Source organism: Lynx canadensis, chromosome F1 (genome assembly GCF_007474595.2).
Source record: "Lynx canadensis isolate LIC74 chromosome F1, mLynCan4.pri.v2, whole genome shotgun sequence".
Lineage (NCBI taxonomy): Eukaryota > Metazoa > Chordata > Mammalia > Carnivora > Felidae > Lynx > Lynx canadensis.
This window is the reverse complement of record NC_044319.2, coordinates 67,442,757-67,463,597: the sequence shown is the minus strand read 5'-3', so window position 1 is coordinate 67,463,597 and position 20,841 is coordinate 67,442,757. Positions and strand designations below refer to the sequence as shown.

At 50.8% G+C, this 20,841-nt stretch overlaps 1 protein-coding gene and 1 long non-coding RNA gene across 2 annotated transcripts in view; one reads left to right on the top strand and one right to left on the bottom strand.

Annotated features, from left to right (window-relative positions):
- GON4L (gon-4 like) overlaps positions 1 to 20,841 on the bottom strand; it is a 72,752-nt gene that overhangs the window by 9,539 nt on the left and 42,372 nt on the right. The window contains 10 exon segments of the mRNA XM_030303274.1: positions 382 to 2,031; positions 2,399 to 2,515; positions 6,793 to 6,943; positions 8,477 to 8,621; positions 10,019 to 10,190; positions 11,130 to 11,216; positions 11,718 to 11,916; positions 14,247 to 14,350; positions 14,862 to 14,902; positions 20,211 to 20,312. Coding sequence (XP_030159134.1) covers positions 382 to 2,031; positions 2,399 to 2,515; positions 6,793 to 6,943; positions 8,477 to 8,621; positions 10,019 to 10,190; positions 11,130 to 11,216; positions 11,718 to 11,916; positions 14,247 to 14,350; positions 14,862 to 14,902; positions 20,211 to 20,312 — 2,768 coding nt within the window.
- LOC115505652 lies at positions 1,589 to 2,243 on the top strand. Its single transcript, XR_003966081.1, has 2 exons — positions 1,589 to 1,671; positions 1,820 to 2,243. It is a non-coding gene; the product is annotated as an uncharacterized LOC115505652 (long non-coding RNA).

Genomic DNA, 20,841 nt, shown 5'->3' with positions numbered 1-20,841 from the left:
CGGCACCCAGGGAGAGCTACACTTGCAGCCTGGTGGCAAGGGACAGTGGGAAGAAGATGCGTTTTGAAAGGCCACCCTCTACCCTGAATACGGCTCTCCTTTGCCAGGGTCCACGCTCAGGACCTACACACGTAGGCGTTCAAACTGTGCACAGGTGATTCGATCTAACAGTTAAGGGACCCTGTGCCAAGCGAAACTCGTAAGTACAAGTTCACCCTTTTCCTCCCCTCGCCTCCACCCCCACAGCGTGTCTTGCAACGTTTTCAGGAGTCAAACTGAAGGCAGGACTATCTAGAGGCAGCAAGCAAGCAGGTGGCCTATCCGTAAATCAGGCAAATGGCTGAGACCACAGAACACATGAGAACATTCCCTGGCTCTCACCTGGAGCTCGGGGACAGACAGCACAGACTCCTCCGAGGCCGATGACATCTCGTCCTCCTCATCTTGGGTGAGGTCGTCAAACTCCTCCTCCTCCTCCTCCTCCGGCCCGTCCTTTTCCGCCCCAGCTTCCGGCCCAGCCGGGGTCCCGGCCGCCTGGCAGTCAGCGCTAGCGAAGCCCTCAGACTTCCCGGGGGGGCTGCTGCGCGCCGTGTCGGGGTCGGCACAGGAGGAAGCGGTCCTCGGAGAGCCTTTGCTCACGGCTCCCGAGTGTCCCTCGTCCCGAGAGGCTGAAGAGGTTCTCGCTGGCTGACTTCCCTCCTCCTCCTCCTGCTGTAAGACGGGCGGCCTCCTTGGCTCCTCCCCTGGGAAGCCAGCGTCCAATCCCACAGAACACCCTGCCCTGCTGTCCTCACAGGCGTCCTCCCCGGGGTCTTTGGGCTCCATCTTGACGACGTCCTCCAAGTCCCGGGGGGGTGTGCTCAGAGACTCTCGGGAGCCCAGGGGCGGCTCCAGACCTTGCCCCCCATCCTCTGCTTTCACAAGAGTCCAGCCACAGGCGCTGTTCTCCGACAGCTCTTCCTGGCATACACGGTCTGCTGCTGGTGGCCCTGGGCTGTGCTCCTCTTTGGGGAAGACAGGGGCACAGAGAGGAGACAGTTCCTGGGGTTCTAATTTGGGTTCTAGGCCTTGAAAGGCATTTTTCCCTTCAGCCAAAGGACAACTGATGTCCACACTCACTGGGGCCTTATCTTCAGGGGCGGGCGGGACAGGAAGACTCACAGAGTTGCCGGAGACAATCAGGGGTGGGAGAGAGGAGGCCACAAGGGGCTGACTCAGTGGGCAGGGGAAGGAAGTGGGGTTCACCAGGAGGGTGGTGATGGGAATGGCCTGTGGACTCTGGGCCACAGCCGCACTGACAGGCTGGATCACGTTGCAGCCACTGCCAAGGCTCACCACCTTGACCGTGGCAGCAGGCACAGTGAAGATAACAGGTACGGGGTGGATGAGGGAGGCTGGCTCCAGACACAGAGAGGCCTTGGCCCCCTTTCTCTTTGAGGCTCTCGGCCTCGCACACGGCTTTCGAAACTTAGATGGGGCAAGCGAGGGCAGCATCACCTTGGGCACAGGGGCAGAGGGGAGCGCAGTCTGGGGCTCAGACAGGGGGAAGCCGGTCCTGGCCTCAGGGGTCGTGGAAGGCAGTGCCGTTGGAGACTCAAAACTGTCCCCGCCAGGGGCCCCCGGCGGAGGGACACCTGGCACCGTCTGCACGACAGCAGCTGGCTGGATCACGTGAGGAATTCGGACCACCATTTTGCTTGGAGGGGCTTCTGGCGGAGTGGACCTCGCCGGTGTTTTCCCGGGGGTGGAGCCAGGCTGGAGAGAGGGGCTGGGTCTGATTAGGAGGGGCTTCAGGACTGACGGCCGCTTCTGTCTCCAGGCCTTCCTGGAAAAACAGTTGGCAACTGGCTTCAGTTTCAGGACCACACCCTTGGGCAACAGCAGTGGGTACGGAGTTTCACTCCCCAGTTCCGAGCTGCCTGTCCCCAGGCCTGGCTCTGAGCTGACCTCAGCGGCTCCCGTCACACCTCCTACCCCTCTGGCGCCGTCAGCTCTGCGCCACAGCTCCTCCTGGATGGACGGCAGGCTGGCCTATTGAGAATAAGAACACACAGATCCAGCACATGTCAGACTCTGGCAAAAAGAACAGGGCTTCCTGGATTTGAGGGGCCTTTCCCGGACAGTCTTGAGAAATCTTTCTAAGGTTTCTCCTGCAGGACACAAAATTTCTACAAAGACTACATTCCAATCACAGCCTCTAGAAATGCATTTGACCCACCACTTATCGAAGGCTGTGGAGCCACCTGGGGGAAGGACAAGAAGCAGGAGAGGAAGGGTGCATGAGGAGGAGTGCCTGGGCCCCAGTCCTGCAACTCCAGCTCCGAAGGCATAAAGTGGCCCTTGACGTCTCTGGCAGGGTGTGGTGTCATGCATGCACACTTGGGGAGCAAGGCTGCACCTTTAACCAGAATGGAAGCCGGTGCTCCTCCCTCTCTACAGGCGGCCTCCACTGATGTGGCTGGAGCTCTTCACAGCACTTCACCAGGATGGGCAGCTGTTTGGTCTTCTTATAAAACTGAGCAAGAAGGAATGAAACACGAGTTACACTCTGTCCAGAAACACTGCCCTGTCAGGCTGGGGAGAGGAGTGTGCTCTAACATACACACACACATACACACACACACACAGCACATGTTAAATGCTTCTACACCTCAAATGACACTAATCTCCAATAAAGATTTTACAACACTCTGTGTCATCAGAGTGTGACAAGTTTAGGTCACAGAGAAAAGGAAGCAGATGGTCAGAGTGCTCATACTTAAAACCTGCTCCTACTCAGCTGTCATGACAGTGCCTGAGCCCTCATCCGGGACACATGGACACTTCCTATTAAGGAAATAACGGTGCAAGGGACACCAGAAAGGAGGGAAAGAAGAAGAAAAGAGAGACGGAGACAGTGTTAAGAGTAAATTTACAGGGAAAGTGAACTCACGGTGACAGTAAGCATCCATTCAAGCAACATCTGTGCTACAGGCTGAGGGTACAAATAAGAGAAGACATTCCTGCCCCCCAGGGGCTTACAGACTAGTAGGAGACAGTCAAAGAGGTCAACAATGACATCCTCTGTGAAAGAGTACAAAAATGCACAAAACAATGACACACATCTGACATTTGAACAATAAGGATATTTCTGGAGCAGATGCAACTACAGATGAACCTTAAAGGCATAGAGTTTGCTGAGCAAAGTGGCGGGGCGGGGTGGGGAACGGGCAGAGCAGACTTCTGGTTCCAAACCTTGAATGCATGTAAGGAACCACAGAGACTGGTCTGGCTGCAACACAGGAACATGGAGAGACTTTCAGAGACAAGTCAGAGGTAAGACACGGCGGGCCTTCTGTGCCACACCAGGCGGTCTGACTCGTGTCCAGAAAGGTTATCTGGAGGTGGCTATGGCAGCTACGTGAGGGACAGGATAAATGGAGCCAGAAACCGCGGGTAGAAACTAGCGTGTTCCTCACGGTGTCGCCCAGGCCAGCACTAAGCCAATGAGCAGCAGGGCAGGAAGCAGGTTAAGACAACAGAGGACTTGGTGACGCAGCAGCAGGCAGAAGTGATCACGCTGCAGGGGTCAAAGAGAACTCGCGGCAACGTGGGCTGAGACAACAACCAGAAGGAGCAGATCATAGCAGGGGCGAGTGGTGTGGCGGGGGAAGGGGGGGTCTGCTGGTGGGGGAGGTTGGTGGCAACACCTGGAAGGGGCAAAGGGACACGGTTCAGACTGAGAAGTCAGCAAGGAGACCGAAAGAAGACTTCCTGGCAACAGTTGGCGACGCGACGCAGACACTTGGGAGAAAAGTCCAGACCGAAGACACAGACCCGAGGACCGTGAGGAGACAGATCGCGCCAACACGCACGAACGTGGAAGGGCCCACACGCTGCAAGGCCCCTGTGGAACACGGACACTTGAGCAGGGCAGGCAGACTTGGGGAAGCAGCCGCAGTGAGAGCAAGAGGGGGTTGCAGAAGTGAGCAAGCTGCAGGGTCAGCGGGACAGCCACCCAGAGGAGAGCCAGAGAGCAGCCCCCAGATCGCTAACGGGAACACAGCCCCCGGATCGTTAGCAGGGAATGCACTGAGGTTTTGCAGGGAAGACGTCCACACTTGCAGCAGTTACTGTTAAAACAGATTAAACACATCCATTTAGCTTTGTTCTTTTTTTTTTTTAAATGTTGATTAATTTTTGAGAGACAGGGACACAGAGCATGAGTGGAGGAGGGGCAGAGAGAGAGGGAGACACAGAATCTGAAGCAGGCTCTAGGCTCTGAGCTCTGGGCTCTGAGCTGTCAGCACAGAGCCCGACCCAGGGCTGGAACCCACAAGCTGTGAGATCATGACCTGAGCCGAAGTCGGACGCTTAGCCGACTGAGCCACCCAGGCGCCCCAGCTTTGCTCCTTCTTAAAACCCCATGAAAACAGAAGGGAGCTGTGGTGAGGTGAAAGCCTATATGGAGAGCAGATGGAAGAAAAGGTAAAAGCAACACAGTCTTCAAAGCTAATGAGTGGACGGATGAGTAGAGACGCGGGGAAAGGAAGAGCCAGATCCCACACGGAAAGAAGTTTCAAGGACCAGCTAGACAGATGTTGGAGAAAAACACAGAGAAGTGGGGGTAAAGCTGGAAGCAGAACCGGGTGACGAAGAGGACAGGTGCCGCCCAAATCCCACCCCATTTGGTGTAGCCAGACGGCGGCCTCCCCCCAGCCCAACAGCAGCGGCTGGACTGAGGCTGCCGGAGACAGGTCCAGCCTCCGTCCTGTCCTGCTTCCCACGCACCCTCTGCCATCCACCATTAAAAACTATTCAGTGAACAAAAAAAAGCTATCGGAAATTAGAAATATTAACAGGAAAAGCAAAGAGAAAGAAAAAGTCACAAGAAAAAGAAAAAGCTGAAGTAACATGCCAGAAAGGCCAACAGAAGATCGAGTGTTGGAAAAAGAGAAGACAGCAGGAGACCACCGCGGGGAGGCCGGGCACCTGACACGGACAGGCCAATGGTGGGGGCCGCCCAGTCCTCGCAGAGCTAATGACAGACCCATACTAGGCATTCTAGGCATTCATATTACCATGAAATTCCAAAACAATGGAGAAAAGGAAAAACCCTACATGCTGTAGGGGGACAGGAAGCGCAGGTGTCACACAGGTTCAAGAGGCAAAATGGCATCAAATCTCTAGAGGCGGAAGTAGCGACTAGGAGAAAATGCAGCAAGGTCCTTCGAAGAGTCAGACGCTTAATCAGCGAAGCCACCCAGGCACCCCAGCCCTTCAACTTTCTAAGAACAATTATTTTCAACTTTGGGGCACCTGGTGGCTCAGTCGGTTAAGCGTCTGGCTCTTGATTTCGACTCAGGTCATGACCTCACGGTTCATGAGATGAAGCCCCGCGTCGGGCACTGCACCGGGTGTGGAGCCTGCTTGGGATTCTCTCCCGCTGCTCTTCCCTGCTCGTGCACTCGCACTCCCTCTCTCAAAATTAAATACATTAAAAAAACATGATTTCCAACCTCAAATTCCAGACTTACTAAAGGTGGCGAGTAGAAAAGGGATATATTTTTCAACGTGTTATTTTCAACAATTACAGACGCATAAAAAGTTGCAAAACTAGAAAGGTCTTACGTAGCTTTCCCCCAGGTTCTCCCAATGGCCAGACCTTATGTCACACGGTGACAACAGTTACACACACAAACCAAATATACAGCACAGCAGCTAAACCGGGCACGGCTTCTGGTCCAATCCGCGGAGCGTGAATACCGTGAAGACGGACAGTCTAAACGGAAACACCTGTTTCTCTAGCATTCTCCCCCAGATTGCTACGAGGCTGTGCTCCACTAAAACAGGGTGAATAAAGCAGACGAAACAGATGTGGGTTCGGGGACTAGGAGGATGCACACAGGTAAGAGGCACAAGGAAGCCCCAGGATGATGGGGAGGGGAAGCCCAAGAAGACACTGTGCGACAAGGCGAGAGAGCAGCCTGTCCAGAGGGAACAGCCTCAGAGGAGTCAGGGACGGAACATCCACACTGTGAACACACTCAGAGGAGATGTGTAACATGGAGGTAAAGTCCAGTGCTGACCAGCTAGCACACACCCTTGAGAGCGAGCTCTACCCACTCCCCCATACGCAACTACTACCCCACAAAACACTACATGCCCGCAGGAAAAGCCAAGCAACCAGGCTGGACCACACCGCTCAGCTGCGAGGAGCGTTCACAACGCGCTATCACGTTTTAACGTGAGCCCTGAACACGATCTAGCCAACTGTGGTCTCGTGGGAAAGCCAGACAACAGGAGATGCCACGTGATGACAAGGGGTTGTGGCACGGGGAGGAGGGGAGGGCTGAGTCTCGGCCGCCCTGGTTGCACTTGAGTTAAGTGACGCCTCAGGGCAAAACGTCAGGCGGTGGCAACGACCCGCAAGCCACCCGGACACAGAGGCAGACACGCCACCCCTCAAAACGGCAGCAGGAAACGGAGAGAGAAATACCAGTTTTCATGATCAGCCTCACAGAACTATCCGACTCTTCAAAGCTCTTAGGTACCTTTTACGAAGTATGTACTTTTAACTTTGACAGAAAGAGCCAAGGACAAGGATACGGTGGAATGTCGTTCACCCTTTCAAGAAGGCTGGAGGCCAAGAAGACAGGCGGCTAGAGGGAAGCATGAGGTCAAGAAATATTTTAAGAGTTGGGATGCTTTTATTTTTAGGAGAAATGCCTGTAAGAGGAGGACGAGGGACTTCGAGGGGAGGAAGGGCTGCCCGGGAGCCCCCAGCTGGGGCGGGAGGAGCCAGGCACTCACTTTGATGATGTTGTCGGGCGCGCGGTTCATGTTGAGGTTCTTGATCCGCACGGTCAGCTGGTGGGCGGTCTTGCAGGTGAGGAGGTACTTGCTCATCAGCAGCTTCGGAAACTTGGTCCCTTCAAAGTGCTTTAGCCCTAAAGCCAACAAACTGAGAGAGGGGCAGTGCTGACCAGCGGGGCAGTTCTCCCCAGAGAACTCCGCGGGGTACGACCCACCGTTCCCACACCTCATTCTTGCGTGAGTCGACACAGAGTGGCCGGCGTTTCCTGAGAGCTGGTAGGTTCTAAGACCTGCTCAGCTCAAAGGAAGGCAAAGGAAGGAGAATGGAGCTCAGGGAACAAGTATGAGATGAACAACGGGCTCCGTGTGACGTTAAACTCAGCACCAACGGCCTCCCCACACGACCCACTCAACCGCGGCACCTGTACACCACAGGCCGCCACGGCAGTGGGCGGCACAAATCAAGAGCCGTGAAAGTGTTCATGACCTTCGTCAAATAACCTCACACTTGGCAATTTACCCAAAGGGGTAAACCCAAAATACTTTCAAAAGCTCTATGCACACAGATCCTTGGGGAAGCCTCGCTACAACAGCAAAACAAGAGAGGAGAAAAAATAAAAGTGGCAAATAAAAGGACTATCGTAAGGCCATTAAATATCACTTTAAAAGACAACACACAGAAACAAAAGTAAAGACAATGTGACAGTACAGAAGAACAATTTCAAGGCGTTAGGTAAAAACAAAACAAAACAAAATTATACTTAAATTGCCAATAAAGATTATATGGAAAATGCAAAAAGAAAAATCATTGGAGGCACTTGCTGGCTAGGTGGATAGAGCATGTGACTCTCGATCTCAGGGCTGTGAGTTCAAGCCCTACAGCAGGAGAATTTACCAAAAAAAAAAAAAAAAAAAAAAAAATCCACAAAGGAAAGAAAAAAGGAAAAATCATTGTCTTAGGGTGGTTAGAACAACAGATAAAAATTTTTTGCCATTGGGGCACCTGGGTGGCTCCATCGGTTAAGTGTCCCACTTTAGTTCAAGTCATGATCTCCGGTTCATGAGTTCGAGCCCCGCATCGGGCTCTGTGCTGACAGCTTAGAGCCTGGAGCCTGCTTCGGATTCTGTGTCTCCCTCTCTCTCTCTCAAAAATAAATAAAACATCAGGGTGCCTGGGTGGCTCAGTCGGTTGAGCTTCCGACTTTGGCTCAGGTCATGATCTCACGGTCCGTGAGTTCGAGCCCCACGTCGGGCTCTGTGCTGACAGCTTAGAGCCTGGAGCATGCTTCGGATTCTGTGTCTCCCTCTCTCTCGGCCCCTCCCCTGCTCACGTTCTGTCTCTCTCTCTCAAAAATAGACACTTTAAAAACATTTTTTTTTAATCTTTTTTCCTTTGAAAAATTTCTTCTACCAGTACTGTGAGACTGGTTTTTACAATAACTCAAAAACAAAACACAAGTTAAAAATGTTTCAAAACTGCACATTGTTCCCCAAAAAGAGCAGTCCCCCTCGCACTGCTGCTGCGGACACAGCACAGGAGTGGGCCCAGAGAGACCGCTTTGCTTCTGGCCTTGTGTGTCCATGTCTGATGACACACGCCCTATCTCCCCTGAGCACAAGAGAAACAACTAGTTCTCCTCGGGTCACCCTGTGCATCTGTTCCCCCACAGTAAACTCTTACTTGTCCTCGGCCTTCGTGAAGAAAATCTTATCCTGGGGATTCTTTGCCTTCAGAGAACACACTGGAAGTAGCTCTGGATACATGAACACCTTGCTCGTGGCCAGGATCCAAGCCACTTGCTTTGGCAAACAGGGAAATTCATCTGCTGTGAGAAAACAAAATCCTGTGGTAAATGAAATTCTAGAACAAAAGAGGGCTTCAAAAAGCTTCCGAACGCATTCTCGCATTTGTCTAGAGCCGTCCCTCCCTAGGGAAGCCCGCCGTCCTGCCCTGCCTCGCCCAAGGTTTCAGCCAGCGTCCTCGGCCTGACACATGCCTGCCGGGAGTCCCCCGTGAGCTCCTGCCAGCTAGTCCTCTCACCCTTCCCGTGTGGGACCCCTAACCCCTAAGTAACAGGGACACTCACAACACTGATGACCGAGAACACCCGGCTCACTGTGTGCTCAAAGTCGTTACCTCCTCTCCCCCTTTAGATCCTTGGAAGATAAGTGACCTTCAACAATGCTTGCTTTCTTCCAGGGTAAGATGTGAACTTCTTCAATCTCCCTCACAAACCTGGTATTCCAAATTTTATTTGATTTGATTCTTACTTAACTTTCATTAAGTCCTCCCAGAGTCCTCCTGGGGTTGGGAACAAAAGCCATAGGAGGAGTGAGACACCTCCGTCTCACTCAGTTCTGTCCTGCTGCCTCAGCCTCTCAACTCCAGGCCTGTCTGCCTCTCCAGAGAGAGGAAACACGACTGAATTCGTGGTTCTCCCTCCACAAATGTTTTTATCTCCCCAGAAGAAACCACGGGACCCCACAGGCAGCATTTATCACCACGGTGTGCAAGTTTTCATTACCAACACAGGGCTAAGAAACTAGTTTGAGATCCCTGTGTGTGACACAGTGTACTTAAACTCAATTATATTCAACCTCACTGCAAAAGTCAGGGATTTAAAAAGAAAATCCGAAGACCAACACACCCGGAGCAAACCACAACTAATCTTCTAAACCAGGAAACAAATCAGAAGCAATCATTTCATTCAAGGGAACAGCACACATTTTCTCACAAACTACTCAGCGATGCAAGGTAGAAAGCCAGCCAGCACCATCTTCAGAATATCGAACGTGGCAAATGTTCAACACGTCTGATTTGTGCCTAATCCCCAAATCAACATTTCATTCAAAATGGAGACACCATTGCAACCATGAAGGAAAATAAAAGTTTCTTAATGAAAAAGAGAGTAAAACCCTAACCACAAACCAACTTAAGCACTTGACTTTCATCTTTGCCAGACCCCAGGCTGTCCCGACCTCGCGCGTGGTACTTCCCACCCTCACATCTATCTGGGACACTTCTCAGCACGGAGCGCACGTCTCTGCCCCCTGCACCGTCCTGTCCACCGCCCCGGCCCTCACGGAAGCCCAAGCACTGTCACGTCCTTCCAGAACTTAGGCAGTGGGTATAAACGTCCCGTCTGCTAGGACGACAAGGATGGGATGAGACTCCCACTTGTCAAGGCAAGTAAAGGCAGAAGCGAACAGATCTGTCCCGTACCAGTCTTCTTGACAGTTTTCCGCGGACTCCAGTCGACGCTGACATGTGTGCTGAAGGCTTCCACGAGCTGCACTGCCCCCGGCAGGTTACAGGGCTGGAACAAGGTCTGAAACCTCGGGTTGAACTGATGGCGGAGAGCGACGGAGCTCTGAGCAAAGGTTCCCAGCTCTTTCTGGGAAGATAGGGCACAAAGGAGACCTCAGTCCCAGACGACTAACACTGGCGGCGCCCCTGTCAGCCTCTGCGGGGAGACCTGCCCTCCAGCTAGAGGGCGAACACAGGTAAAAATCAATCACTAGAATTACTCTACCCAGAGCACTCTGTGGCTGAGCCCTCGGATATCCAGGAGGGGCGCCGACACTCATTCCGCCGCTCAGCCTGCAGGATGCTCGGTCTGGCTCCCCAGCTAGAACTAAGGTTCTCAAGAGTGAGAACAACTACTTTTTAAAACTTCTTCTTTTCGGGGCGCCTGGGTGGCGCAGTCGGTTAAGCGTCCGACTTCAGCTCAGGTCACGATCTCACGGTCCGTGAGTTCGAGCCCCGCGTCGGGCTCTGGGCTGATGGCTCAGAGCCTGGAGCCTGCTTCCGATTCTGTGTCTCCCTCTCTCTCTGCCCCTCCCCCGTTCATGCTCTCTCTCTGTCCCAAAAATAAACGTTAAAAAAAAAAAAAATTTAAAACTTTCTTTTGGTTTCTCTGAATAACACCTAGACAATTCAAAATTAAAACCCTTTCCTCCAAAATGCTTAAAAATGTCAGAACCGAAATTAATCCTACACACGTAGCTATTGAGCCAGATGAACGGACAATGAATTCAGTAAAAAGAACAGAAGTATGGAAAACCTAAGAAGTCAGGGTAAGTCTAAAGATGAGGAAGAAAGCCCAACAAAAAAGTCACAGAACAGTCCTAAGAAAACCGGATGGCTCTCTGGTCTTTCTGGGGGTCAGAGCCTCATGCTCTCTTGGCAAACGCAGGAAGCCACAGGAGTAGCTGCCAACGTGTGCAGGAGACGAGAATGAACGCAGACGGTGGCGGGTGAGCATCTCTGCGAAGCGACCTCCCAGGCTAACCGACCCCCAAGTCTGTAGAGGGAAGGACAGGTGGAGCCTTACAAGAAATATCCTGGTGGTGCTGGCCTCCGAAGTGAGGTTGGGGTTGGAGGAGGCGAGAAGGTGAATCTGCGTCAAGAGCTGCACGTGCTGAGGAGGGAAAGGAAACGACACAGCGACACGTTACGAGGTTGTCACTCCAGGGACCCGGAAGGCTCTCCCAAGATGTCTGCCACTCGACCACACGCTCTGCTTTCCGAAGAGACGAGGAGATGGCACCTTCGCGTGGTGTGAGTCTCTCAGAGATGTTCCTCCAGCAAAATGACAGAGCCAGAGGAATCTTAGCCTCAGACCAGAGGGACTGAAATTAGGAAGAAGAAAAAACTCCTCCGGGAAGTGAGGCTGTTCAGTTCAGAACGGATTAGGAGAGGCGGAAACCTGTGATCCTAATGTCAAGGGTGGCCACGCGCACGAGTGCTCTTGCCTGAGCCCTACGGGTACAAACACGGTGCCTTCCGAGGGCCTAAGCGATGAGAAGGCCGCGGCCCTCTGATTCCAAGGCACATCGAGCCACCTGCTCCAGATATTCAGACCACCGCTTCAGTGGCGGGCCGCGGACGACCCGGCGCCGGCCTCGCCGAGGGGTCTTACCTGCTGCATCTGCTGCTGAAGCCGCCGCCTCTGCGCCGGGTCTAGAGTCAGCGTCTGGTGGACCTTCTCGTTCTGGGGCTTCGCCCTCTCGACCTCCTGCTGCTGTCTGCCCGAAGACTTCTTCACCTTCAGCTGTTCAAGCTGCTCCTTCACTGTGCGGTGCTGCTCATTTAGCAAGTTGGCCAGTGGTTCCTCAAACCTATCCCCGACAGGGAGGTGACCGCACGTGAACATTCCCTAGGTCCCCAGCACGTCCAAGTCCCCCCGACGACGGCGGGCTAAGAGTCTGCGTAACTTCCACCTTCTGCCGACTCCCACATCCCACTTCAGCCAACAAACTCCCAGTCTATCCAAATCTGTTAGCATAAGCTGTTAGCAAAAATTCAAATAAGATGGTCCCGAACTGCACTGCCCCCTCATTCTTCCACGATTAGTCCTCTACATAATACACAAATGAAGGAGAAGTTAGACAAAAATCTAGGAACAGAGAAATGTCTGGATAACAAAGGAGTCCGGGAGCCAGCGGGAGGAGCCCCTCATCCTTCGGGCCTCCTGACATCCACAATTAACCTGGGACGTGTCCCTAAGGGTGACACGGAATCTTCTCCAAACCCAGCATCTGTTCCCTCACTCACACATGACCACACCCCAGGTCTGGCTTCTGCCCTCCTGCCACTCCCATCCATCTAGGCAGCCCTGCCTTCCTTTCTGACCAAGACCTAGTGTGAAGGGATCCACTAAACCACAGGACAGCTGGGAAACACAGTGAGAAGCTGGTTCAAGTATCGCCCTGCCTGCCCTCGAGCACCTCCCCTTCTAGCCCAAATCCCTCCCCTCGGCTGTGGGACTGGCCCCCGCCTCCTGAGAGCGGCCATCCAGGGCTGAAGCACCCACATGCCTAGCTCCCAGGCCGGTTCTGAGGCAGAGCCCCCGCACTCCAGGATTAAGGCAGGACGGGGGTTCTGTGCAGTCAGGACACAACCAGCTCCAGCAAGTATGAAATCTCTACGTGGCAACAAGAGTAACAACAGCTACATGGTAACTTTTCTGTAGCCTCTGGAGATAAACACTATGTTTCCTTTCACAGTTTTTAGCAGGCACAGGCTAAAAACCTAAAGTCATGGCACAGGCCTGGGTACAATGTTTCCTGAGATCTGAAAACTCCATTCATTGTCTGTGCTCCTGGCAGAACAACAGAGGAGCAGAAGCACGAGAAACGTGGATGAAGCACAAACAGCCCACAGCTGGTTTTACAAAGTATTGCTCAGGTGGCTGACAAGGGGGACACCGATGGCTCACTTTCCCTGCGACCAAAGCATGTTCACAAATCAACTGCATTATGAACTCAGAAAGTGGGTCAAAGAAAGACTCTTAGAAATCTTGAAAATGTTTCCCCCCAAAAAAGTAAACAGGTGAAATGATAAAGTGTTCCCTAACTCGATGGGGGGGGGGGGGGGGAGGATCTTTCACAATGTAAACTTTTATCCTATCACCATGTAGCACACTTTCAGTATCTTACAATTTTGTCAATTATACCTGAATAAGAGGGCGCCCGGGTGGCTCATCAGCGGGTTGAGCGTCCAACTTTGGCTCAGGCCATGATCTCATGGTTCATGAGTTCGAGCCCCACATCGGGCTCTCTGATGACAGCATGGAGCCCACTTCCGACCCTCCGTCTCCCCTCTCTCTGTCCATCCCCCACTCACACTCTCTCAAAAATAAACAGTAAAGAAAATTATACCTCAATAAAGGTTAAAAACAGAAAAGGGAGGGGGAGGCTATCCCGAGATTGTGTTGTAATTATATTATGGTATTTATTATAATGGCGTGTATCTCGGGCTTTTATGGAACGGTCAGCAGACCTTGTTTCCTGTACTAAATTGCCGTTCCCTGAAGGCCTAGCTTTCCGATGGCTCCCAAGCTCTCCGATCAGGTCACGCTGCTAAGCTCACACACAGCACCACCCAGGCACAGAGCACACCCTGACCACCAGCCAGTCACCTGACCACATGTGCTGCTACGCAGAAAGAATGGACAACACACTACAGCCCAGATGGACCGTGCAGACCCGTCACACGTGGGGGTGGAGGGGCAGTGCGACTCCAAGCCCCGGGCGTGACTGCAGCTGGTCCGCGGGCTGCTCGCCTACTGCCGCAGCCACAGACTGTCACTAACACTGACACAACGCCAACGGCCAATGAGGAGGACAAAAGGGACACAAGGCTAGTATGACCGGGGGTGGTTTCTGTGGCTGGCCACCGAGTCCTCGCACCGCTCCAGCACCACTCACCTGGAGAGGCTGCTATGGACGCCAGCTACTGTTTTCTCTCCCTTCCCAAACAGACGCAGCCTGGTCTGTGGCTGTGCTGCCCCATAGCAAGGAGACTGATTCACTCAGGGAGGTGACATCAGTGATGGACCCTCCTTCCATCAGTGACAGCGGGGAGTTAGCAACGGGAAACCGGGAACCCGAGCGTCTGAAAACACGCTTTTCTCCCCTCTGCGCCTCAACGTCTCTGGCTAGCCTACCGCAGGGCTTGAGGGGTGTTGAAGCTAGGCCGGGGCTCAGCCACGCGCTCCTCCTCCTCTGGGCCGTCATCCTCCACGTTGGACAGTCCCATCTCGTCCTGGAACTGCGGGCAGAGGGGATGGGCATGTGCGTGTCACCCAGCGGCGGGAGAGGAGGGAGGACTGCAGGCAGGAGCTTCCTCACACGTCCTCACTTCAGAGCGCCCACGATCGTGCACACGGCTGACCGTTAGGTCAGGAACAAAGTGTCTCAATCGACCACTTGCAGTGGTGAAGACAGAGCAGTATCTTTTAAGAGACAGGTTTATGAGAAAGGCTAACTATCTGTGCCCAGAATATCCCAAAACTAATCTGCAATCTTTAAGGATGATGAATGACAGTTGGGGAGGCCACCCAAAGTCTGCAGGGGGGACTTTACTAGGAAGAACCCATATATGGGTACTCAAAGTTTATTAGTTAGCGAAACTCTCCTCCCACCATACTCTCTCCCAAAGGCCCTGCACTGGCTTGGTCAAACCACCCTCCCGGACGGAGAGCCCCGGGACCAAAGGACAGAGCTCGCTGGTGAGTCCACAACCACCACCCCGAGTCCCCACTCAAGGACCATGTACTCACAGTTTCAAACAGCTCTTCCATGAGTTCATTCACTTCCTTCTCTGGAAAAAAAAGCCACACAGAGTTGTTGGCTCAAGTTAGTTTTGTTTTCCAATTAGAGGGAATTCCAAGAAGACAGTATGTCTTGTTTTCAGCAAGACATTTGATAAAATCGTCATGGCTATCATTCATTCATTCATTCAAAAACGTGTCCTGAATACCAGCTATGCTCAGTCCCTGTTCCAGATGCGTGGGGACACATGACAGAACGAACGGACCCTTCAGAAAATTCTGCTGGGAAGACGTACAGGAACATAAGCTAGATGACCTTCCCGTAACGTAAATCCAGTCCTGTCCTGGCCTACTGAGTGCAGTCAAGACAGAACCTAAACCATCAAGCAACTGCATCAATGACCCAGAAGACCCAAAAAACACACTTATCACATCTGTAAATCATATAAAGCTGGAAGGGACTGTCAGACCAACTGATGACAGACTTAAAACCCCATGTGTTGTCAAATTAATTGGGTGAAACTTAACAACTTTAAAGTCTTACATTTAGGATTCTTCGAAATCAGGGTGTTTTTTAATTTTTTTTAAAATGTTTATTTATTTTTAAGAGACAGAGACAGAGCGCAAGCAGGGGAGGGGCAGAGAGAGAGGGAGACACAGAACCCAAAGCAGGCTCCAGACTCTGTGCTGACAGCACAGAGCCAGACGCGGGCCTCAAACTCACCGACCGCAAGATCATGACCCGAGCCAAAGTCGGACGCTTAACCGACTGAGCCACCTAGGCACCCCAAAAATCAGTTTCTTAAATGGATGAAAAGGTGAAATGGCTCAAAACAATCTGAAAAAGATGTGAATACTTTGGTTGACCTCAAGTTTAATATGACACAGCCAGTCCAAAACCATGCGACTATCCAAGAAGGCAAGCCTGTCACTGAATGAGTGCAGAGTCACAGGCCGGGTCCAGGGGACTGAGGCAGGTCTGTGACCATCTCTGTAAGAGCCCCTCGGAGATGGCAGAAAGAGCCATGCAAATCCATGAGAAGGACAATGAAATCCACTTTGACAAAAGGTCTGATAATTCCCTCTAGAACTAAGCACGCATCTACCCTATGACCAGGGATTCATCTCCTGGACAGCTGCCCCAAGACAAAGGAATCATCTGTCTTGAAACAAGAAAGTTCAGAGCACTTCATTCAACATAGCAAAAACTCAGAAAAACCCAAGTGTCCGTTAACAGCTGGGAACAGATAAAAAAACAGATGACCAAAGAGGTGTATTTATACAACAGAATCCTGCACAGCGATGGAAGGAAAAAAGCAGTGATACTTGCAAACAGATGAATCTCAAAAACCGTGTGCGGAGTGAAACAAAGAAGCTCTACACAACAGAGCATATACATGAACTTCTGAAACAGGCAAATCTAACCTGTTACTGAAAAAAATCAGAACAGCAGGTGCTTCGGGGAGGCTGGGTTGGAAGGGGCATGACGGAGCCTCCTGGGGTGACAGTTCCATATTCCCACAGGGGATTATTACACACGTGGAAGCATGTCAAGACTCACTGAATGCTACACTAAAATTTTGTGTAATACATCGTGTATAAATTTACCTAAAAAGAGAAATTGTAGAGGGGCGCCTGGGTGGTTCAGTGGGTTAAGCGTCCGACTCTTGATTTCGGCTCAGGTCATGATCCCACAGTCGTGAGATCAAGAACCGCGGTCAGGCTCTGTGCTGACAGTGCACAGCCTATTTGGGATTCTCTCTCTCTCTCTCTCCCTCTCTCGCTCTCTCAAAATAAATAAATAAACTTAAAAAAAACTGTAGATAAATGCTGAACTCCAATTAATGATACGCAGGCTGAAATGTTTCAGAGTGAAGAATGCTGGTGTCTCCAGCCCACTTGGAAATCAGCATGAGAATAACCCACATGGATTGACAGATGGAAAGAGAGCCGGATGCAGCTGCTTAGGATAAAACAGATAGATTAAAAGTGAATTACAGAACCTAGGTGGTGGGTATGTGGATGTTCAATGTATAATTCTTTCAACTCTTCTACGTATTTTTTAGAAGTTCCATAAGAAAATGCAATGGGAGAGAAGTTTATAAGAAATAAAGGCCATGGGGCACGTGGGTGGCTCAGCTGGTTGAGCGTCTGACTTCAGCTCAGGTCATGATCTCACGGTCCATGAGTTTGAGCCCCGTGTTGGGCCCTGTGCTTGACAGCTCGGAACCTGGAGCCTGCTTCGGATTCGGTGTCTCCCTCTCTCTCTGCCCTGCCCCCGCTCACGCTCTGTCTCTCTCTCTCAAAAATAAATAAACACTAAAAAAAATTTTTTTTTTTAAAGAAATAAAGGCCAGAACGCAGAGGAAGCTGACTAGGGCAGCTATGTTTGGAGAACTGAAGAAACAGTACGTTTGACACAGCAAAGAAATAACGTAGGGAAAGGAACATCTCTTACTATGCACACTTGGGACAAACAGAAGTACAAGGGCACACCCAGGTTCCGGAGGGAAAATGTTAGGAGGCACTCAGCGCTCAGCACTGGGACGCGCCACCCTCACCACTGAGAAGCTCCCTGACACTGGGTCACCCACAGATGAAAAGGCCACATCACAGGAGCTACAAACACACCCTCAAGTGGGAGGAAAATACATGACCACGTGAAGCTTTCCAAACTCTGTGATTCTACACTTAGTTTTTAAATGTTTGTCATCCGTGTAAGGACACGTCCTCTTATACGGATCATAATATGATAACGTCACACATAAGAGGATACAGGGTAGGAATAAAACCGGAATTCTACCTCAGTTTTTACTTATGATCACAACCCTACAACAAGAGAGGATGGCCCTTCATCTAGGCATCCCAGAGATGTTCACTATTTGGCTGGCAAAACCCATGACTGCAAACAGGAGACACTCCCAAAGAAGCTACAGGCCTGGGGATAAGATGGTTAGGACCTGGGCAACCATGAGGTGGTCACTAAGGACACATAAAGTCGGGGGAATCGCAAAGCAAGAACAGTCCTAACTGGGAAGGTCTTCCTGAGAAATGGTCTGTAAACGGAAGAAAGTGACAGATGAAAAGGGAAGACAAGCATGCGCCAGGCCGGGAGCCACGCTGGAAGGAGATCTTCCCAGCACCCGGCAGACATGTCTCATCACCAGATACGTGGGCCAGTGGATCCTGGAACAACTCATCCCTTGGTTTCTGACACTAGACATTCTTGGTTTTTCTCATAGTTTCCTCGACTCTCCTCCAGCTTTCTCAAAGCCTAAGTCCTCAAGCCTTTTCAGTCTACACTTTGAATCCTTTCGATGCTTCCTCTAACGTTGTCCTAACATACCAAATAAGGGAAGATCTTCCTAAAAGAAATGGCATTCCACATTTTAAAAATTTTTTTATGTTTTAAGCAGGCTTCACACCCAGCACAGAGCCCAACATAGGACTTGAACTCACAAACCTGAGATCAAGACCTGAGCTGAGATCAAAAATAGAAAGCTTGAGGGCCCTGAGTGGCTCAGTTGGTGGAGCACCTGACTCTCCATTTTGGCTCAGGTCATAATCCCAGGGTCATGGGATTGAGCCCTGCATCACGTTCCTCGCTGAGCAAGGGGCCTGCTTGGGATCCTCTCCCGCCCCCTCTCTCTCTCTCTGCCTCTCCCCCACTCGTGCTCTATCTCTCTTTCTCTAAGTAAATAAGTAAATAAAAGTCAATACTTCCTGAAATATATGTTTTCTATCATCGCTAACATAGCCAACGAAATAATTTTTAAACAAACGTCTCCAGCCAAGTCATTTAACTGTTCTTCGTACCTCTAATCCTTCTCTCTTTACCCACCAAATTAATACATTAAATTGGTGTTAAATCAAAGTAGTATTTTTCAGAGCGCCTGGGTGGCTCAGTCAGTTAAGCATCCAACTTCAGCTCAGGTCATGATCTCGCAGTTTGTGAGTTCGAGCCCTGCGTCAGGCTCTGTGCTGACAGCTCGGAGCCTGGAGCCTGCTTTGGATTCCGTGTCTGCCTCTCCCTCTGCCCCTCCCCTGCTCATGCTCTAACTCTCTCTTTCAATAATAAATAAACGTTAAAAAAAAAAAAAGTATTTTTCTTTTTTTGTTTTTATTTTTGGTTGTTTTTTTTTTAATTTTTTTTTTCAACGTTTATTTATTTTTGAGACAGAGAGAGACAGAGCATGAACGGGGGAGGGGCAGAGAGAGAGGGAGACACAGAATCTGAAACAGGCTCCAGGCTCTGAGCTGTCAGCACAGAGCCTGACGCGGAGCGCGAACCCACGAACTGTGAGATCATGACCTGAGCCGAAGTCAGACGTCCAACTGACTGAGCCACCCAGGTGCCCCTCTTTTTTTGTTTTTAAAGGACAGAGAGTGAGCGAGCAGGGGAGAGGGGCAGAGAGAATCTTAAGCAGGCTCCACACTCAGTGCAGAGCCCGATGGGGGGCTTGATCTCACAACACTGACGTTATGACCTGACCTGAAATCAAGAGTCAGATCCTCACTGAACCACCCAGGCGCTCCCAAAGTAGTATTTCTAAAATCCCAATCAGTTCCTATTAGTTTCTCGCCTAAAACTCTGAGCTCTCCTTTTGAATAGATTAAAACGCAAATTCAAGGTTCTCCAGGATCTGAACACCGCTCACCTTCCACACCAAACTCCTTACTAGTTTCCAAATGCAGTTCTGTTGCTTCACAATCCTGTGGTTTGTGAACACTCTTCTGCCTATTTGCAACATCCATCGGTCCCCATTCACCCCAAATCTTTTTTATAAGATTTTATTTTTAAGCAATCTCTACACCCCATGCGGGGCTTGAACTTACAACCCTAAGATCAAGAGTCACACGCTAGGCACCTCTCACCCAAAATTTCTTACTCTTCCTTCAAAACTGAGATGAAACTTCTCATCATGTGGGTTCTTCCCCAGCCCACCCACCCTACTGCACACCGTCCACTAGGAGATTATACCCTCTCTAGGCCACTAGTAACCTTATATACAACCTATTATAGCACTTGTCATTTTGTATTGTAACTTTTTCTGTTTGCATCCACTATTGAGCTGATGTCTTACAGGGCAGAGGCCATTCCTCATTCACTGTGGCATCCTAGGAACGCTCTCTGCCAGATGTTGGCCACAGTGCGTGACTAGGAGATGCATAAACGAATGACTCAGAGGCTTCCAGATATATATATGTAAATTTAAAGAGTTACAGAAATAAACGGGAAGAGTAAGCTCAAATGTCTTAACTCAGATGGGTTGTAAACATCACCCTCAAAAATCTACAAAGTAAACAAAAGTAGATGCGGAACAGTCCAAAGCCGGTTCATAGTAAACGCAGACTCACTGGTGATTCTCACTGCCCGGTCAGTGCGGAAATCCTCTGTATCTGGTTCATCAAGATCTTCCAAGAAGTTATATTCTGGATCGTCATCATCATCGGCCTCATCTAGGAAAAAAAATTATTGCAAACACTTAGTTTCCACTCCGAACTCCCATCTCTAGTGAAAATTTAAGATTTTCAGCATTGCCAGAATCTATTCCAATAAAGCACATTTATTCTTAAGTTTTTTTTGAACGTTTTTTTTTTTTTTTTTTTGGGACAGAGAGAGACAGAGCATGAACGGGGGAGGGGCAGAGAGAGAGGGAGACACAGAATCGGAAACAGGCTCCAGGCTCCGAGCCATCAGCCCAGAGCCCGACGCGGGGCTCGAACTCACGGACCGCGAGATCGTGACCTGGCTGATGTCGGACGCTTAACCGACTGCGCCACCCAGGCGCCCCTATTCTTAAGTTTTTAAATAACTTCTTTTTCTCCCCCGATGAATTGCATAGCTCATTTCCCACAGCTGACACATCTCACCTACTCTCTCCAAAAAGCCAAGTTCTTTCCTTCCTTTGAAAAAGACTTCAATCTGCCAAAACTGTAGCAAAAGCCAGAAAGCTAAACATGTAATTTATCTCAGCAACCATACTTT